The sequence below is a fragment of the Hypomesus nipponensis genome, chromosome 3 (genome assembly GCF_054491055.1).
Source record: "Hypomesus nipponensis isolate SF chromosome 3, ASM5449105v1, whole genome shotgun sequence".
NCBI classification, from domain to species: Eukaryota; Metazoa; Chordata; class Actinopteri; order Osmeriformes; family Osmeridae; genus Hypomesus; species Hypomesus nipponensis.
Genome location: NC_140363.1, coordinates 1936938 through 1954485, shown reverse-complemented (window position 1 = coordinate 1954485; position 17548 = coordinate 1936938). Strand labels below are relative to the sequence as shown.

General features: G+C 48.1%; 1 protein-coding gene across 1 annotated transcript in view; it reads left to right on the top strand.

Moving 5' to 3' along the window:
- Window positions 1-17548, top strand: part of slc25a21 (solute carrier family 25 member 21) — an 80828-nt gene extending 63280 nt beyond the window's left edge. Inside the window, exons 5-11 of the mRNA XM_084683956.1 lie at window positions 9031-9097; window positions 9973-10032; window positions 11557-11664; window positions 11841-12005; window positions 14248-14429; window positions 15593-15645; window positions 16064-17548. Coding sequence (XP_084540082.1) covers window positions 9031-9097; window positions 9973-10032; window positions 11557-11664; window positions 11841-12005; window positions 14248-14429; window positions 15593-15645; window positions 16064-16125 — 697 coding nt within the window. The 3' untranslated portion in view covers window positions 16126-17548. The remainder of the gene's footprint in view (window positions 1-9030; window positions 9098-9972; window positions 10033-11556; window positions 11665-11840; window positions 12006-14247; window positions 14430-15592; window positions 15646-16063) is intronic.

Below are 17548 nucleotides of genomic sequence, written 5' to 3'. Positions count from 1 at the left end.
TTGTTTGACCTTGGCAGGGCGCTGTGTTTTCACCTGCCTCACTCTGCTCTCTAGCATGGACACCCCCATGGGCTGGGACAGGTGTGCGAGTGGGACCCTCCGCGTCCACTGTCATATCTCTGTTTTTGTGTCGAGCAATAACACATAGAGAAGCACCTGGATGGCTGGGGGGGGGTCACTTTCACACAGCCAGCCCAGCTTGCGTGTCAGCCCCAGCCCCGTATGTAGAACCATGTGTAGCTGGATGACAATCTGTTGAACCCAAATTGCTTGGGTCTGGAATGAATTAGCTCACAATTCCCTCTCAAAGGAGCCTCCGCTTGAAAGCGTCGAAGATGATTTGGGGAACGTGAAAAGAATGGAAGGTTGTCTATTATAGAACCCCGTCCCCTAACCCCATCTAGTCTAAAACGGTGTTGTAGGGCGTCGTATGTGCTAGAACTGCAATTATTCTAGGATCTTATCCATCCCCATCTATTTCAAAACCCCATCTATTCTAGAACCCCAGTTATTCTGAACCCCAGTTATTCCAGAACCTTATCTACTCTAAAACGATATTGTAGAGCCCCATAAATTCCAGAATCCCATCTATCCTCGAACTACATCATGGAGAAATCTACCCTACCCATTCGAGAAATCCCTTCGATTCTAGAACCTCTGTTCCAGAACGGCACAGAAGAGCTCCATCTGTTCTAGAGCCTGTGGGCACGGGCGTCTGCGCGTGGCCGTGTGACAGGTCTGTGTGACAGTGTGCAGGGCCAGGTGAGAGAGCACACCACTCCGTCTGTTTACGGCCAGGCGACAGCTTTATAGCGGATATAAAATAGATCGGCTGTGAGGTGTGACTGAGCGCCGCGAGAGGCCGCGTGGTGACATGCTGAAGTCCTCCGCAGCCAGCTGCCCTGCCCTGTCTTCTCCCTGCACGCCTGTGTGTGTGTGTGTGTGTACGTGTGTGTGTGTGTTTGTGTGCTCACGCGCGTGCGTGTTTGTGTGCGTTTGCGTGGGTATGTTTTTGTTCTGGGTATGTGTGTGTGTGTACGTGTGTGTATGCGTGCGTGTGTTTGCGTGCAAGTGTTGGTGTGTGGGTTAGTCTGTTTGGCCATGAGTGAATTTCTGAGGAACTTACAGGATGTGACTGAAATAACTAAACAGAAACAGTAATGTGACCTGTGCTCACGACATATGAGACAGTCTGTCATCTCACTGTTTGAAACTCAGGTTCCTGGAATCCTCAAAGACTCTTCTTTGCTGTACAGTGATTATCACCCAGAGTATATTTGGCAGAGGCGGTAATCACTCTGCAGTAGCAAGCAGTAGATCATCTCCAGACCAAACCACTTAGTTATAACTTATACAAATAGTAGAAGGGCCCACTGTTGTGGAATTATTATTAAAAATAAACTTCTCATGTCAGGGCAGCAGAGAACTAACTGTGGGCCCCTCGTTTTCTCTCAGAAACCCAAGCTCCTCTGCTCCTCTCTCGTGATTGGACTTGCGAAAGAGGGGATGTTCTCGTGTGTGTTCCTGGTCATCTGTGTTCTGAATGGCTTAACTTCCAGGAAGTGTCAGCTTCAGTCTGCTGGCTGTAGGACATAGATACAGCGTTCCAATGAGGCACTTAGCAATTATTGATTAGGGTTATAGCACTGTGATACCACTAATCCACATGTGTCAAACTCCCGCGGAAAGACCCGCGGAAGCTTAAATGGTGTATTGAAATAAGTCTACACTGCTTTACAGCGTGCATTGACCATAAGCTACATCTCTCACAATGCATTTCGATTATGTTACGGCAAAGTGACGACATCCCGCCTCTAGAAAGCAGTGTAGCCTATATACACATCGGTGTTTAACTCGCATGGTTTGAATGACAGCACTATGCAGCCGGTTCTGCAATTTGCAAACTTATCCTATGCGCACTTTCAGCCAAAGTCATCGAGCATTCAACCCAAGCTGGTATCGGTTTCGAACTTGGTTAGAGTACACCGAGTTTATAAAGTCACAGATTTCCTAGAAAAGGAAGAAGTAGGCCTTAATTTTCGAGAAAAAAACTCGGAGATTCACATCACAGACGCCGTCGTTTGCCATGTATAAAGCCTGCAGTAATGGATGACCTGATCAAATTAAACTTTTCAATAGGTTCGTGGTTCAACAGGACACGGCCAAGACGCTTCTCTTTTCTAAGCTGATCCACACTTTGGTGATCGACTAATTTGAGGATCTGTCGTATCGTGTCCTGATGTTGAACCACAAATCGAATTGAATTGCCCGTAGATGTAACCAGCGATATCCTTGCATCTGTCCATTGCATTGCAGTTCCTGATGTACTAAAGCTATCACCTCATCCAAATAATAGCCTAAGTATGATGTTTCCTTCTGAATAGGCCCACATCACGGCTATGTCTTTTCAAAGGCCGAATGCTTATTACAATGAATCTGGTGATTCTGGGCTAAAATCAGGAGTAGCCACAGGCCTAGCCTATATTCGGTATCCTATTGAATGTATAATTCAGACTTTTTTCTCGCAAATATGTGACTTTATAAACTTGCAGAATCTCCGACTGATGTTTGTGCTTCAAGGAGAAAAACCGGTATAGATTTTGTGTAATGAGGCGATGTCGGTCGTTAAAGACTAGGATACAGGCTCCGTCGGCCTTTTGACAGAAAACACGGAGATAAATATGCCAAATTTAGCCTTCAAGAAAAACAGCAGATTGTCCCTAAGAATTAAAAGGCGGACTGCAATCGCAGCAGACTCTATGTTCACAAAAGCTACAGCTAAATGCAGTTTTTACATTGTAAACATTGTTACAGCGTAGTTGCAACTGGCCCTTTGAGGGCAACCATAATGCTGATGTGGCCCTCTGTGAAAATGAGTTTGACACCCCTGCACTAATCTAACCATCTTAATGTCATTTTATTACTTGAACTAATCCAACAGTGTGCCTTTTTTAAGGTAGTATACTCTACACCTGAGGATAGAAGTACATAGATGAACGACTCTTAAAAAGGATTCTATTTTCAACCCCGAGCTTCCATAGAGCCCTATTTAGTTGCTGTTTGGAACCATTGCAAAGTTATTTCTGATCTGAAATGTAAAAGGGTTGTTAAGAAGGGCTCTCGCTCTCCCTCAGAGGCAGCTATCTCTGTAGTGTCTGAGCTGGCCAGCAGCAGACTTGGTGAAGAGGTGCTAAGTGGTTCAGTGTGGTAGCAGACAAACTGCCCGGCTGACAGAACTTTCTCTTCCGCCCATATTTATGGACGTGTCACGCCACACGAGCGGCTAATGACCGCTGGCTAACCATCTCCAGAGGCTCTTCCTTGAAGCTCTTCGCTCAACATCACCTTCATGTCTCTGTCACATTCTTCCTCTTCCTCAAGCCCTCCTCTTCTTCTTTACTTCCTCCTCTTCTTCTTTACTTCCTCCTCTTCTTCTTTACTTCCTCCTCTTCTCATTCCTTTCCTCGTCGTTGGACAGTTCTGTTGAGTCAGATGTCCTGGTTTGGGGTTAGAAAGGTCAGTTGCTCACCTCCAGGAAGTGTAGTCAAGTGTGTTTGTGATGTGGGTGACCTGTGCAGCCTGACCAGTCATTGTCTAGCCTTTCTCAGCCTCAAGGTGACAACAGTCATAGGGGAAACAGCAATGTTTGCAGATGAAGCATGCTGGTTGTTGACTGGTGTGTGTGCGTGTGTGCGCGCGTGTGTGTGCGCGCGTGCACGTGTGTGTGTAAGGGGGGGGGGGGCAGATTCTTCCTACCCACTTCAAATTTGATATGGTTTAGTCATAGTAATGTTGAACACTGTCTGTTCAAAGCAACCCAGAGCACAATACCATAAACACTGGTAGTGGTTTTGAAGATGTATTAAGGAAGGAATTGAGTGTGAATGATTTATTGTTCATCTCGGTAATTTTGTCAAACATAAATTGTGAAATAACACACTCTTTTACTCTCATGACTTATTTAGAAACATTAGAGTTGTTAAATACAGGAAGGTTTTATGAAAATCTAAGACAAATTACTTGGATGCACCTTTTGTACACACACATACAAACATACATACACACTCAACTACTCTCTCTCACTCTCACTCACTCTCTCACACACACACACACACACACACACTTACACACACCAGCTGGCCACAAACAAGTTCTGTATATGGAAGGACATTTGTTTAGGAAAGCCAAAAGGGGACTTAGTGTGTACTTTACATTTAAAATCAAATCAGGAGTCAAATGAGGGCCACTGTGGTGCCTCTAGTGATCCTGTAGCTAACTCCGACCTCTCCTTCTCAGCCGAGGGCCCCCACACACTGACCACACCCAGGAAATCAGTGGCCACCATTTGCATGGTCAAAGAAACAACAGGACAGGGCTATCCGATCGCTCCAAACCCCAAAAGGCAAACAGCCACATTCACCACACTGACTGTCCATGTCATGTGGAACAACAGTGGCACCATCCACATACCAACCACCTGGCCACAGTGATATGTATCTACGTTTGTGGATGAAACAGAGTGATTTTGGTCATTTGATATATGTGGTTTGGTAATTAGCCCCAGGATGTATTTTTGGCGCTGTAGTGGTTGGCTGTTTGCTGCTAAGAGGTATTCACCTTTCTTTTCTTTTTTGGGGAAACAATAATATTTGCACTCAGACCTAATCTGTGCAGAACATCTCGGTTGACTTCTGTGTTTCCACAATAGAGCTGCAGGATCTCCCATGCTGGAGTCACGCTACACTGTCCTGCTGTCCACACACATGTTTAATATCAATACACACTCTCCAATACTCCCTCTTTCTCTCTCTCCCCTCTCTCTCTTCCTCTCTTTCCGTTTCACTTTTCCTGATGCTCTTTTTTAGTGCCTTTCTTTGTCTCTCTTTTTCTCTCCGTCCTTCTCAAAGACCCTCCCTCTCTCTTTCTGTCTCTGTCTGTTGCTCTATTCCTCGCTCTCTCTCCTTTTCATTTCATTTTCATTTCAATGGGCTTTATTAGCATTAAGGAACAAATGTTCATATTGCCAAAGCAATGGTGGAATTACAGAAATAGTACATTATAGTATATTATTATTATTATGGAGGTCGGTATATTATTAATGTTGCCAAATAATCTGATATCAATTTAATATGGTAAATTCAGTTGAAAGATTAAAGCAGGAGAACCTTAACATAACATTAAGATTGATTAACATATATACATATATACACACATACACACGTCAGTCACACACACAGTATATGTTGCGTGTGTGTTTTGTGTGTGTGCATTGTGTGTCTTGGTCTCTCTCTTTCTCTCAGGTTGTGGTATATTGATATATACTGGGCAGCAAGGTCTGTCCTGTCTCCTCCTCCTAGCAGCAAGGTCTGTCCTGTCTCCTTCTCCTAGCAGCAAGGTCTGTCCTGTCTCCTCCTCCTAGCAGCAAGGTCTGTCCTGTCTCCTCCTAGCAGCAAGGTCTGTCCTGTCTCCTCCTCCTAGCAGCAAGGTCTGTCCTGTCTCCTTCTCCTAGCAGCAAGGTCTGTCCTGTCTCCTCCTAGCAGCAAGGTCTGTCCTGTCTCCTTCTCCTAGCAGCAAGGTCTGTCCTGTCTCCTTCTCCTAGCAGCAAGGTCTGTCCTGTCTCCTCCTCCTAGCAGCAAGGTCTGTCCTGTCTCCTTCTCCTAGCAGCAAGGTCTGTCCTGTCTCCTTCTCCTAGCAGCAAGGTCTGTCCTGTCTCCTCCTCCTAGCAGCAAGGTCTGTCCTGTCTCCTCCTCCTAGCAGCAAGGTCTGTCCTGTCTCCTCCTCCTAGCAGCAAGGTCTGTCCTGTCTCCTCCTAGCAGCAAGGTCTGTCCTGTCTCCTCCTAGCAGCAAGGTCTGTCCTGTCTCCTTCTCCTAGCAGCAAGGTCTGTCCTGTCTCCTTCTCCTAGCAGCAAGGTCTGTCCTGTGTCCTTCTCCTAGCAGCAAGGTCTGTCCTGTCTCCTCCTCCTAGCAGCAAGGTCTGTCCTGTCTCCTCCTAGCAGCAAGGTCTGTCCTGTCTCCTTCTCCTAGCAGCAAGGTTTGTCCTGTCTCCTCCTCCTAGCAGCAAGGTCTGTCCTGTCTCCTCCTAGCAGCAAGGTCTGTCCTGTCTCCTTCTCCTAGGAGCAAGGTCTGTCCTGTCTCCTTCTCCTAGCAGCAAGGTCTGTCCTGTCTCCTCCTCCTAGCAGCAAGGTCTGTCCTGTCTCCTCCTCCTAGCAGCAAGGTCTGTCCTGTCTCCTCCTAGCAGCAAGGTCTGTCCTGTCTCCTCCTAGCAGCAAGGTCTGTCCTGTCTCCTTCTCCTAGCAGCAAGGTTTGCCCTGTCTCCTTCTCCTAGCAGCAAGGTCTGTCCTGTCTCCTCCTCCTAGCAGCAAGGTCTGTCCTGTCTCCTCCTCCTAGCAGCAAGGTCTGTCCTGTCTCCTCCTAGCAGCAAGGTCTGTCCTGTCTCCTCCTAGCAGCAAGGTCTGTCCTGTCTCCTTCTCCTAGCAGCAAGGTTTGCCCTGTCTCCTTCTCCTAGGAAGATTATTACCTCTGGCTCCAGACGTTGCATCACAGTGTGGTACATGGGCGCTGCACAGACAGGGACCAAAAGGCCCTACGTAGTGTGGTCCGTTACGCTGAGTTCATCATTGGCAGGAAGCTCCCAGCCCTACAGGACACCTACCACACATGTTGCCTCAGGAAAGCTGGCGGGATTGTATGAGAGACTGTTACCACCCATCCTTCAGTTTCTTTACCCCGTTGCCTTCTGGCAGGCGTTACTGCAGCATTCGGTCGCGCACATGCAGACTGGACTCAGTTTCTATCCAAGGGCCATCAGGCTTCTCAATGGACATTGATATGGCCATTGATTCACTTCATACTAGTCACTTTAAACACTGTCACTTTCAGCTACTGGTTGCACTATCAGTAACATTGCACTACTGTACTTCACTGTACTTCGCCATCAGTCTCCTGAATGGACACAGACATGGTCATTGATTCACTTCTTCTCTTTCTAAGACTAGATAACATTCCAATGTTCCAGGTAGGTTTCTTTACGTTGTGTTATAATTTGGTTGACTCTGATTGGTGATTGGAAAGCAGTGTTGGTGTGAGACTGGTCAGGGTGTGTCTGAATGGGGGCGGTTAGTCTCAGCACCAACTGACATAGGGGACTCTTATCTGGGTTCAGCTGTTGGGTTTGGAGGGCTTTGGAATGGTAAGTGTCAAGAGGGCTGGATTTAAGGTGATTAACGAAATTGAGTGCTCTCTTTTGGATATGAATTATCATTGGGTATCTTCCTAATTCTGCTCTTCATTCATTTGTTGGTCTTTTTCTGTGTACATGTAAGATGTATCTGCAGAATTCTGCATGTAGAGATTCTGTTGGGTGTTTGTCCCAGCGGGTATAGCTATGATGACTGAGTGGACCCCATATTTCACTACCATACAGCGCAATGGGCTGGATTACACTATCAAATATTTTAAGCCAGATTTTAATTGGAACTTGCAAATTATAAAATTTTCTTCTAATTGCATTTAGGGCTCTTCAAGCTTTTTCTTTTAGTGCATTCACTGCCATGTTGAAACTCCCTGATGCTGTTATGGTTAAACCACGGTAGTTATAACTCATAGTATGTTAAATTACATAATTATTTATGATAAACTGGTATTCGTCTTCCTGGCATCTTGGGCATTTTTTAAATATCATGATATTAGTTTTCTTTATATTTACTGCAAGGGCCCAGTTTTGACAGTACTGTTCAACAATGTCCAGCTGTTGTTGTAGTCCTCGTTCGGTGGGAGACAGTAGGACAAGGTCGTCAGCATAAAACAGAGACTTCACCTCTCTGTCTAGGAGGGAAAGGCCAGGAGCACTATATTGATCTAGCTTTAACAGCAAGTTCATCTATTTTTATATATATATATATATATATATATATATATATATTTTTTTTTTTTTTTCTGCTCAAGATGGTTTGTTCATCAAGGAAATCTAGTGTTCTTTTATTTAGTATACCGCAAAACAGTTTACCCAGACAACTGATGGACAGCCTAGATAACCTAGACATCTCTCTCTCTCTCTGTCTGTTGCTGTATTCCTCTCTCTTTCTGTTGCAGTATTTCTCTCTACAGACAGTATATCTCTCTTTCTCCCAATGTGCCTGTCGTTTGTACGTTAACAGTATGCTCAAGTGATGCAAATACAACAATGTTTATCGAAGAAATTGACGAATGGCAGGCAATGACCAGTCAAATTAATTCAACTTCGAACAATGGGAGTCACCAATCTGTTTTGGAGGGTAAGTTATCAAGGACTTATCCTCTATGTTCGTAGCTCTAGGGCCTGCTGTGGTCGTTTTCTTATCACACACCCAACTGCCCTTCTGTGGAACACCTGCCTGCATCCTTATCTCTGGTGTAGATTGTAGTATTCTCTATGTATTCTCTGCATACAGGAAGTGTCTCCAAGCCTGTGATTTGGGCCTTACCTTGGGCTCTGCTACTGCATTTGTGCATTTAGTACCTTGATTAGATACATGACCGTTCATCAAGCACAGCAGTTTGCCCAGAAGCCAGTCTGCAATGTATTGATGGATGCATGTGCTCTAAGGCACAGGTAAGGTATTTATCTCTGTTTGTGGTTGTGCTTGTCCAGAGATTAGGACCTGCCATACCAGTTTGCTGGCTGGAGGGTGTCTCAGAGAGGAGGAGAAAGCCCTATGTGTAATACTGCTGAGGTTCCCTCGAGCGGCAACGTTCTCGAGGCGTTCTAATGTTCTGTCTGTGTACGGGGTCCTGAATGAGAAGGACAGGGAATCTGCACATGCAGACACTTCTGGAATGTATAGACAACACATTGTGTGCTCTGTTTGCAGAACCCAGACAGCAATGTGTGTGTGAAATCATTTTCCGTATGTTGGCTGGAAATAACTGCACAGTCAGTGAACACTGACACTGAACACTGACTCTTTCTCTCTCTTTTTCTCTCTCTGTCTCCCTTCACTCTTCCCTTCCTCTCCCCTTCCTCTCCCCCTCCCCTCCCTCCCTCTCCTGCAGTGTCTATGGCTTCTACAAGGGCATCCTCCCACCAATCCTGGCTGAGACTCCTAAGAGGGCAGTTAAGGTGAGAACTGGGATCTGCTGCGTCTGCTACTGCGTCACAGAACTTCTTCCCAGCGTCCCCCACCCCCCCGCGAGTGACTGAGTGTACCCCATACTTCACTCCCCTCCCCCCCCGGGCCATCAAGCATCCTCTCCCAGCCTCCGCCATGTCGCTGCTCCTGTTCTGCATGTTTGCTCTGGGGGATTGTCAATGTTGATCAGCGGGGATTTACAGCAGCCACCACACAAACGCACACACACACCCTTTCTCCCTTTACCCCACCAGTCTTCACCTCAGATATATGCCAGGTCTACCATCTGGGTGGATCTGGGGGGGTGGAGGGGGATGGGGGCAGTGGGGCTTGGGGGGAAGGGGTGAGGGCAGCTATGTGTGTTCTAACAGTGATACTTGCTGCTTGCTGTCTAATGGGCCCCAGTCACAGCATTTAGAATGCTTCGCAGGGATCAGTCAGTTAATGTGCATCCTGTTTGGATCTTTCGTTGGATGTGGGCTAGTGTTTGTGTATGCCAGAGGGTTAGGTTTGTGTGCATACATTTGTGCATGCACATTTTCTGTGGGTGTGTGTGTGGGTGCGTGCATTTGTGCGTGCATGCGATTGTTTGCGACGGCATTTCATGTGTGTTTGAGCGCAGTGTGTGTCTTAGCGTGTGTAGGTGTGTACGCACTGTATGTGTGTACATGCCGGTATGTTTGTGTGTATGTGTGTACGTGTGTGTGTGTGTGTGTGTGTCGGAGTGTGGATGCAGGTGTGTCAGTGTGTCTAGGTGGATGTTAGTGTGTCTAGGTGTGAGTTTGTGTGTGCAGGTGTGTGTCAGTGTGAGTCACTACTTCCTGGTGGTGACGGCTCATTTCTCCTCGTCTGTTCCCCTCTTCAGTTCTTCACCTTCGAGCAATACAAGAAGCTGCTGACATTCACGCCTTTGTCTCCGGGCTTGGTGAGTCTGTAACACACACTCGCACCTCAGCACACTCCATCCTGATCACTTCACCACAAGCCCTTCCAGCTACGCGCCCTCCTAGTCCACAAAGACTCTGAAAACAAAAGGTGACCTCGTCACGCCTGACGACACGCAGAACCAGGAAGTGGCTGTGGCGTTGCCCCTCAGACGCATGCGGCCGGGCCGACGGGGACATGACTGAGGGCAGCTGTCGTCACCGCGTAACCCAGGGAGACGCCCTGGGGCCCCAACTTTGTTGACAGCCCGGTGTCAGGCGTGATGGATGACCCACCTGAGTTTTCTGAGTCACGTCCACGAGGGCTTGGCCTCAAGCCCGCAGTGTGGGGTCGTTATAGACAGGAGGAGCAGGAGGAGTTCCCCTGCTCCATCCATCATGTTTTCCTGTCTGTCGCTTTCCTCCTCCTCCTCCTCCTCTCTACACGCCTCCTCCTTCATCTACCACTCCTGTTCCTTCTTCTCTCTTCCTCCTGGTTATCTCATCCTCCTCCGGGTTATCTTGTCCTAATGGTTATCTCGTTCCTCATGCTGCTCTCTCCTCTTTGTTCCCTCCTCCTTCTACATCTCACACTCTCCCTCTTTGTCCACTAGCCACATCATTCTCGCGTCATAGATTCAAAGCGTCAGATTAATAACGCCTGATCATCAGTATCGATGACTTAGACACAGACACACACACATACACTCACACACAAACCTGAAGAGACATACAGTATTTGAGAAACAATGTGAATCAACACCACAACAGGTGAAGCATCAAACTTTGAAAAACATTATTTTCACCGCCAATACTTTTGGCCTTGACGGTACACACCTCTTTGCCTTCTGTTCTCCTCGTACAGGTGATGTTTGTAGAACAATGGCTGTCAGAGTGAGATGGATGGTTCTGTAGGTGAGAGGAGCAGACAAAGAGAACAGTTTCACAACCACCATCTCCCTTTAGGCTCTGTTCACTGTGGTCCTGTCCACGCAATCACCTCAACATCTCACTAACTCACGTCCAATCATTAACCTCACATCTCACTTACTCACGTCCAATCATTAACCTCACATCTCACTAACTCACGTCCACGCATTCACCTCAACATCTCACAAACTCACATCCACCCTCTCATTCACCACCTCACCTGGGCCAATTATGACTGTAAAAAGCCTGTGTGCTTCAGTTCTTTTGCAATGTCTTCTGTAGCCACTGGTGCTATCATTTGTGGTATTCACCTCTTTCCATCTACTTCAACTTCCCCTTATTTCTCTCCCTCTCTCTCTCCCTCTCCCTCTCTCTCTCTCTCTCTCTCTCTCTCTCTCTCTCTCTCTCTCTCTCTCCCTCTCTCTCTCTCTCTCTCTCTCTCTCTCTCTCTCCCTCTCTCTCTCTCTCTCTCTCTCCCTCTCTCCCTCTCTCTCTCTCTCTCTCTTTCTCTCTCTCTCCCTTACCTATTCTCTACCTCTCTCCATCTCTTCCTCACCCACTCCACCCCTCTCCCCATCCCTCCCTCCCTCCCCCAGGCCCTGTCAGTAGCAGGTCTGGGGTCGGGCCTGACTGAGGCTGTGGTGGTCAACCCCTTTGAGGTGGTGAAAGTCAGCCTGCAGGCCAACAGGGACTCTTTCAAAGTGGTGAGGAACCATCAACTCCGTCTTACCTGCTTTTCTTTCATTGTAAAAAGCAATAATTACTCATTCATTTAGCAAATGCATTTATCCATATGCAGTCAAGTGCTCTACCACTAAGCTTTACCAATCCCTGTATATGATATTTTAATGGGAAGATCTTTTGATCTTTCCCTGTGTAGCAACCTTCCACCTTTGCCCAAGCAAGACACATCATCAACTCTGGAGGCCTGGGTCTGCGAGGTCTGAACAAGGGCCTGACCTCCACTCTGGGCCGGCATGGAGTCTTCAACATGATCTACTTTGGCTTCTACTTCAATGTCAAGGATGCTATTCCTGCCAGCTCGGTAAGATCTCGCTCCATCTGTCTGCTTCAGGTGTCTCTCTCTTGCTCTGGTGTATCTATGTCTGTCTCTCTGTCTGTCTTTATCTCTTTCTGTTTCTCTGTCTGTCTCAATGTCTCTCTCTCTGTCGGTCTTTATCTCTTTCTCTGTCTGTCTCTTTCTCTCTATCTGTCTTTATCTCTGTCTGTCTCTCTGTCTGTCTGTATCTCTGTCTCTCTGTCTGTATCTCTGTCTGTCTCTGTCCGTCTGTCTGTCTCTCTGTCTCTCTCTCTGTCTGTCTCTCTGTCTCTCCATCTCTCCATCTCTCTCCGCCCCTGGTACTTACAGCACCTACATGGATCAGGGCAAGCATGATGCCTTCCTTAACAAAGCGTTGTCCATTCCCAAGATGACCTGATGGACTACAGCGCTGGGGAGAGAAACGTTTGAGGAGTGTGTGAGAACAACTCTCAAAAAGTTCCCCTGTTCTCTCCACATCCTGTACGGTTCACATTACACATCCGGCAGGGCCTGAATCCCAAACAAAAGTTAATTTTGTTTAACGGGAACGCTAGCATACTAACGCTGCACAACCGGGGCATTAGATTCACTCCAATAGGCTAATTGGAAGCAGACAGTGGTACTTGTTCAGGAGCACATTGGAGTGGAAGCACAGCTAGTTTAAACCCCTTCTCTGTCCTGTTGGAGCATGTGCTGGCGTTTATGGAAGTAGTCATCATACAGAGCCTTGAATAGAATCTAATAGCATAGCACAGTATAGCTTAGCATGGGATAGCATAGCATAGCATAGCATAGCATAGCATAGCATAGCATAGCATAGCATAGCATAGAATAGTAATAGTATAGTATATAATTGAATTTCATAGAACATGAATAGACAGAAGTGTCCGACAAGAGGAACCTCCGGTCGTTTTTTTGGCGTTGAGGCAGACTGGAGCTTGTTCTGTCATGTGGCAGGGTGGATGTGCTCTACAGGCATGAGAGCAGGGTGGAGAACAGGATGAAGTCACCTGGTACAGTCCCTGGCTCGCTAGCTGATACCACTCCTCCACCTTCCCTCGCCTTTTGTCTGCCACATGAGAAATGAGCTCTCAAGTCAAACGTGTCTGTAGTCAAATCCACTGTTTCGCTCTCCGGCTCTTTCCCTTCTCCATTTGAATAGACGAAAGTGAGCAGATGACACTGGACCACGGAGACCGACGAGCCGTTTGCTTTAGGCTGGCAGGAAGTGGGTTGCAGGGTAACTCGGGACCAGTAGGCAGGGGGTGGGGGGGAGGGGGTGGGAGGGGTTGCCCTCACGCCGCCTACGTCCTATCAAAAAAAGAATGCGGGCGAAAAAAGAAGGGATTAGCTGTTGATTTACCACTTAGGGTGTCCTGCCACTCCAGCCAGGTCCGGAGCAACTACGCCACTGTCATTTGTAAAAATATCTTGGCCAATTAGCTGTCAGAGCTCTCTGAGTCTGGGCTTCTCTGGTACAGTAATACCACTGTGCCGAGTCACAGCCCAATTACCCAAATTGTCCCCATATGCCTCCACAGTCTGCCTGTATGAACCCTCTTTAGAAATCCTCTCTTCCCAGGCTTGCCCAATCAGAGAGCTGCACCGCAGCCAGGAAGCACTAATCTGCCCCCCGCTACCATAAAATGATCAGGGCTTTCATGCCAGCTTTGCAATCATATGCACAAGCCCCCGTGCACTCTTTCTCTCACACATGCACACACTCACGTGTGCTCTCTCTCTCCTTCTCTTCTTCTCCCTCCCTTCCCCCCCACTGCCTCCCTCTCTATCTGTTCCTTTCCCTCCCTCTCGCTCTGTCTTTTTTTTGACAAGTCAACAATTTGACTCTTACTTGTTTCAATCCAACTCTTTCTTCTTATCAGCTTGTAATTTTCTGGTCATTTCACATCCCAAAACTGGGATTTTATGTTCTTATACAATTGGATATTATCTTCTGCCAGACTGTTTCTTGTAAAAGTTTAGACTGATGTATGAGAGATGTGCACCAGATGCAGCTGTGCTTCATAAGCCTTTGTCTCCACTCTGATGAGCTGTGCTCCCTGTGCCTATCTCTCTCCGCTCATTTTTGATGTCTCTCTCTCTGTTGATGTCTCTCTCTTTCTGTTGAAGTCTCTCTCTCTGTTGATATCTCTCTCTCTGTGGATAGTTCTCTGTTGACGTTTCTCTCTCTGCTGATGTCTCTATGTTAATGTGTCTTTCTCTCCACTTTCCCCTCACCTGCCAGGACCCGGGTCTGGAGTTCCTGAGGAAGTTTGCCATTGGCCTGCTGTCTGGAACCATCTCCTCCTGTGTGAACATTCCCTTCGACGTGGCCAAGAGCCGCATCCAGGGGCCACAGCCAATCCCAGGAGAGATCAAGTATCGCACCTGCTTCCAGACCATGGGTCTGGTATACCGAGAGGAAGGGTGAGGGGTCTGGGGCTGGGTGTGGAGGTCTGGGGCTGGGTGTGGAGGTGGGGGGCTGGAGGTCTGGGGCTGGGTGTGGAGGTCTGGGGCTGGGTGTGGAGGTCTGGGGCTGGGTGTGGAGGTCTGGGGCTGGGTGTGGAGGTGGGGGGCTGGAGGTCTGGGGCTGGGTGTGGAGGTGGGGGGCTGGAGGTCTGGGGCTGGGTGTGGAGGTGGGGGGCTGGAGGTCTGGGGCTGGGTGTGGAGGTGGGGGGCTGGAGGTCTGGGGCTGGGTGTGGAGGTGGGGGGCTGGAGGTCTGGGGCTGGGTGGAGGCTTGGTTTACAGGGCACAAGATAAAGGAGTCAGAGACCAACATCAGGGACAGGCTCAGTTTTACACATTTTGGTTTTGAAACAATTATACATATAGCAGTTAAGAATGTCGGTTTAGCTGTGCAGTTGAACTGTGTATTCTCTGGGCATGTCTGTAGCAGAGTGATAGTTAGTTCTCTCGGGATTACTAGTCTCACTCAAGACTTGGTCTGTGGACAGATCCTGCGTTTTCACAACGGCGGCTGCCCTTGATTTGCTCCAGTCCCCATGTTCGCTGGGCAGCACCAAGGAGATGGTAGTCGTTAGTGGCCCCGGGACCTGGAGGGGGGAGGGGGTCGTGGGGAGTGGCACCAACTGAAGGCCCTTCTTTCCAGGGCCGCTGAGAGGGGGTGCCCCCTGCGCCACATCCAGTCCCCTTCCCTAACACAACACAGTCCCAGCTAATTAGTGGTCCCTATGGGAGACGTCGTTAAGCTCGTCCTAACGAGGCGCACGGCGCTCGGCGGGTCAATCTAATCAGACAGAGGGCCAGGGAGGAAGTGGGTCGAGCCTTATTAACGCCATCAGTGGCGGGGGCACGGGGCGGGACGGAGGGGGGGGGGTTGGGGGGGGAGACGGCCTGGCCAGCCAGCGATCACCTTGAACGCATTAGCAGGGCAGGTACACCTCCAACACTGGTCATTAGACCTCTCTGGACCTTACCTGGAGAGACAGGCAGACAGGCGCCTTCACTGGGCCCTCGTCAGCACTGCTGCTACGGCCATGCCGGCACTTTTAGCATACGTGGTATCTAATTATCAGGAAGTATTGGAAGTATAGCTGTTTTAATGGGGTTTTCTCTCTCTTTCTTCTAGGTACTTGGCCTTGTACAAAGGACTGGTTCCCAAGATCATGAGACTTGGACCAGGTGACTTTTTCTGTGTTCTTGTGTTTCTGCTGGCCCCGGTTGCTGTGAGAATGAAAGGCTGGTCTTTGGTTGTTTGGGCAGCCACATTCACTGTGCTCTCTCTTTTCTCTCTCCTTGTCTGCGTCTTTCTCTTCCTCCATCTCTTCCCGTGTCTCTTTCTTTGTCTTTTCTTCCCTCCTATTCTCCCTCTCTTCCTCTTTCTCACACTCCCTTGCCTTTTGACCTCCTTCCATCTCTCCCTCTCTCCTTTCTTCCTTCCTTCCTTCTTTCCCTCCCTCCCTCCCTCCCTCCCTCGCTCTCCCTCTCTCCATCCATCTCTCCCTTCCTCTCCCACCCTACTTCTCTTTGTCTTTCCCTTCCACCTTCTCTCCCTTCTTCCTCTCTCTCTCTCCCTCCCTCTCTCTGTCTCTCCATGTAGGTGGAGCTGTGATGTTGCTGGTTTATGAATACATGTCTGAATGGCTGCAGACAAACTGGTGAAGTGAAGATGCCACAGACAGCCCATCCACTGCCTTAAACCTAGATCTAGGACCTGTCATTCAGTTCGTCCACAACAGACACACACAGACGCCCATACAAGTACACAAAAACACACTCATACACAAACCCGCACACCACACACACAAATACGTTCACACACAAACATGCACATCCACACACACACACACACTCATGACACAGCAGCATTACACTGTCTACCATACCATTTATCATACTCCATTAAGAGATATGACAGCGTTTATCTCACCTTTCATATCCCAGCCAGTATTACAGCCCTCTGCTGAACAGGACTGACCACACTGCCTTCCCTGTCCTACACCCTAGCCAGCTCAACACACATCATCCTACATCAAAAATCCTCTATCCTACATCAAACATCCTCTATCCCGCATCAAACATCCTCCATCCTCTATCCTACATCAAACATCCTCTATCCTACATCAAACATCCTCTATCCTACATCAAACATCCTCCATCCTCTATCCTACATCAAACATCCTCTATCCCGCATCAAACATCCTCCATCCTCTATCCCGCATCAAACATCCTCCATCCTCTATCCCGCATCAAACATCCTCCATCCTCTATCCTGCATCAAACATCCTCCATCCTCTATCCCGCATCAAACATCCTCCATCCTCTATCCTGCATCAAACATCCTCCATCCTCTATCCTGCATCAAACATCCTCCATCCTCTATCCTGCATCAAACATCCTCCATCCTCTATCCTGCATCAAACATCCTCTATCCTGCATCAAACATCCTTTATCCTGCATCAAACATCCTCTATCCCGCATCAAACATCCTCCATCCTCTATCCCGCATCAAACATCCTCCATCCTCTATCCTGCATCAAACATCCTCTATCCTGCATCAAACATCCTCCATCCTGCCCAAGTAAACCTTCACATTGCACTGCTGCTCCATTTCATGTCTACAACGAATGATCAAAAACCACAACCACAGACACAGTCCCACACACACACACGCGCGCACATAGGCAAACACAGGTACGTGAGCACACGGCCGCAGACACAGACACTACGTGCTGTCACTTTGACGCTGTTCGACAAACGACCGTGAAAAACAGTAGGATGTCCCTTCCTGCTTCCCGTACTGTGTTCCTGAAGCTGGTGCCAGACGGGAGCAAGCAGAGAGAAACTCTTCCTGGAACATTCGGAACATTTCTTGAAGCTTTAAGATCGTGAGACGTTCACGCCAGTGTTTCATTATAGTTCATGATACCTAAACAATTCCACATCCTGTTAATTAGGCTATGTGTCTGGAGAAATTGTATCTGTCCTCAGGAGGAAGCTTGAAATGGTTTGATTGTGAGACCTTTATGTGCCTTCGAAGCGTTCTGTACTGATTTCACAAATTAATTAAAAGCACATTTCAGTG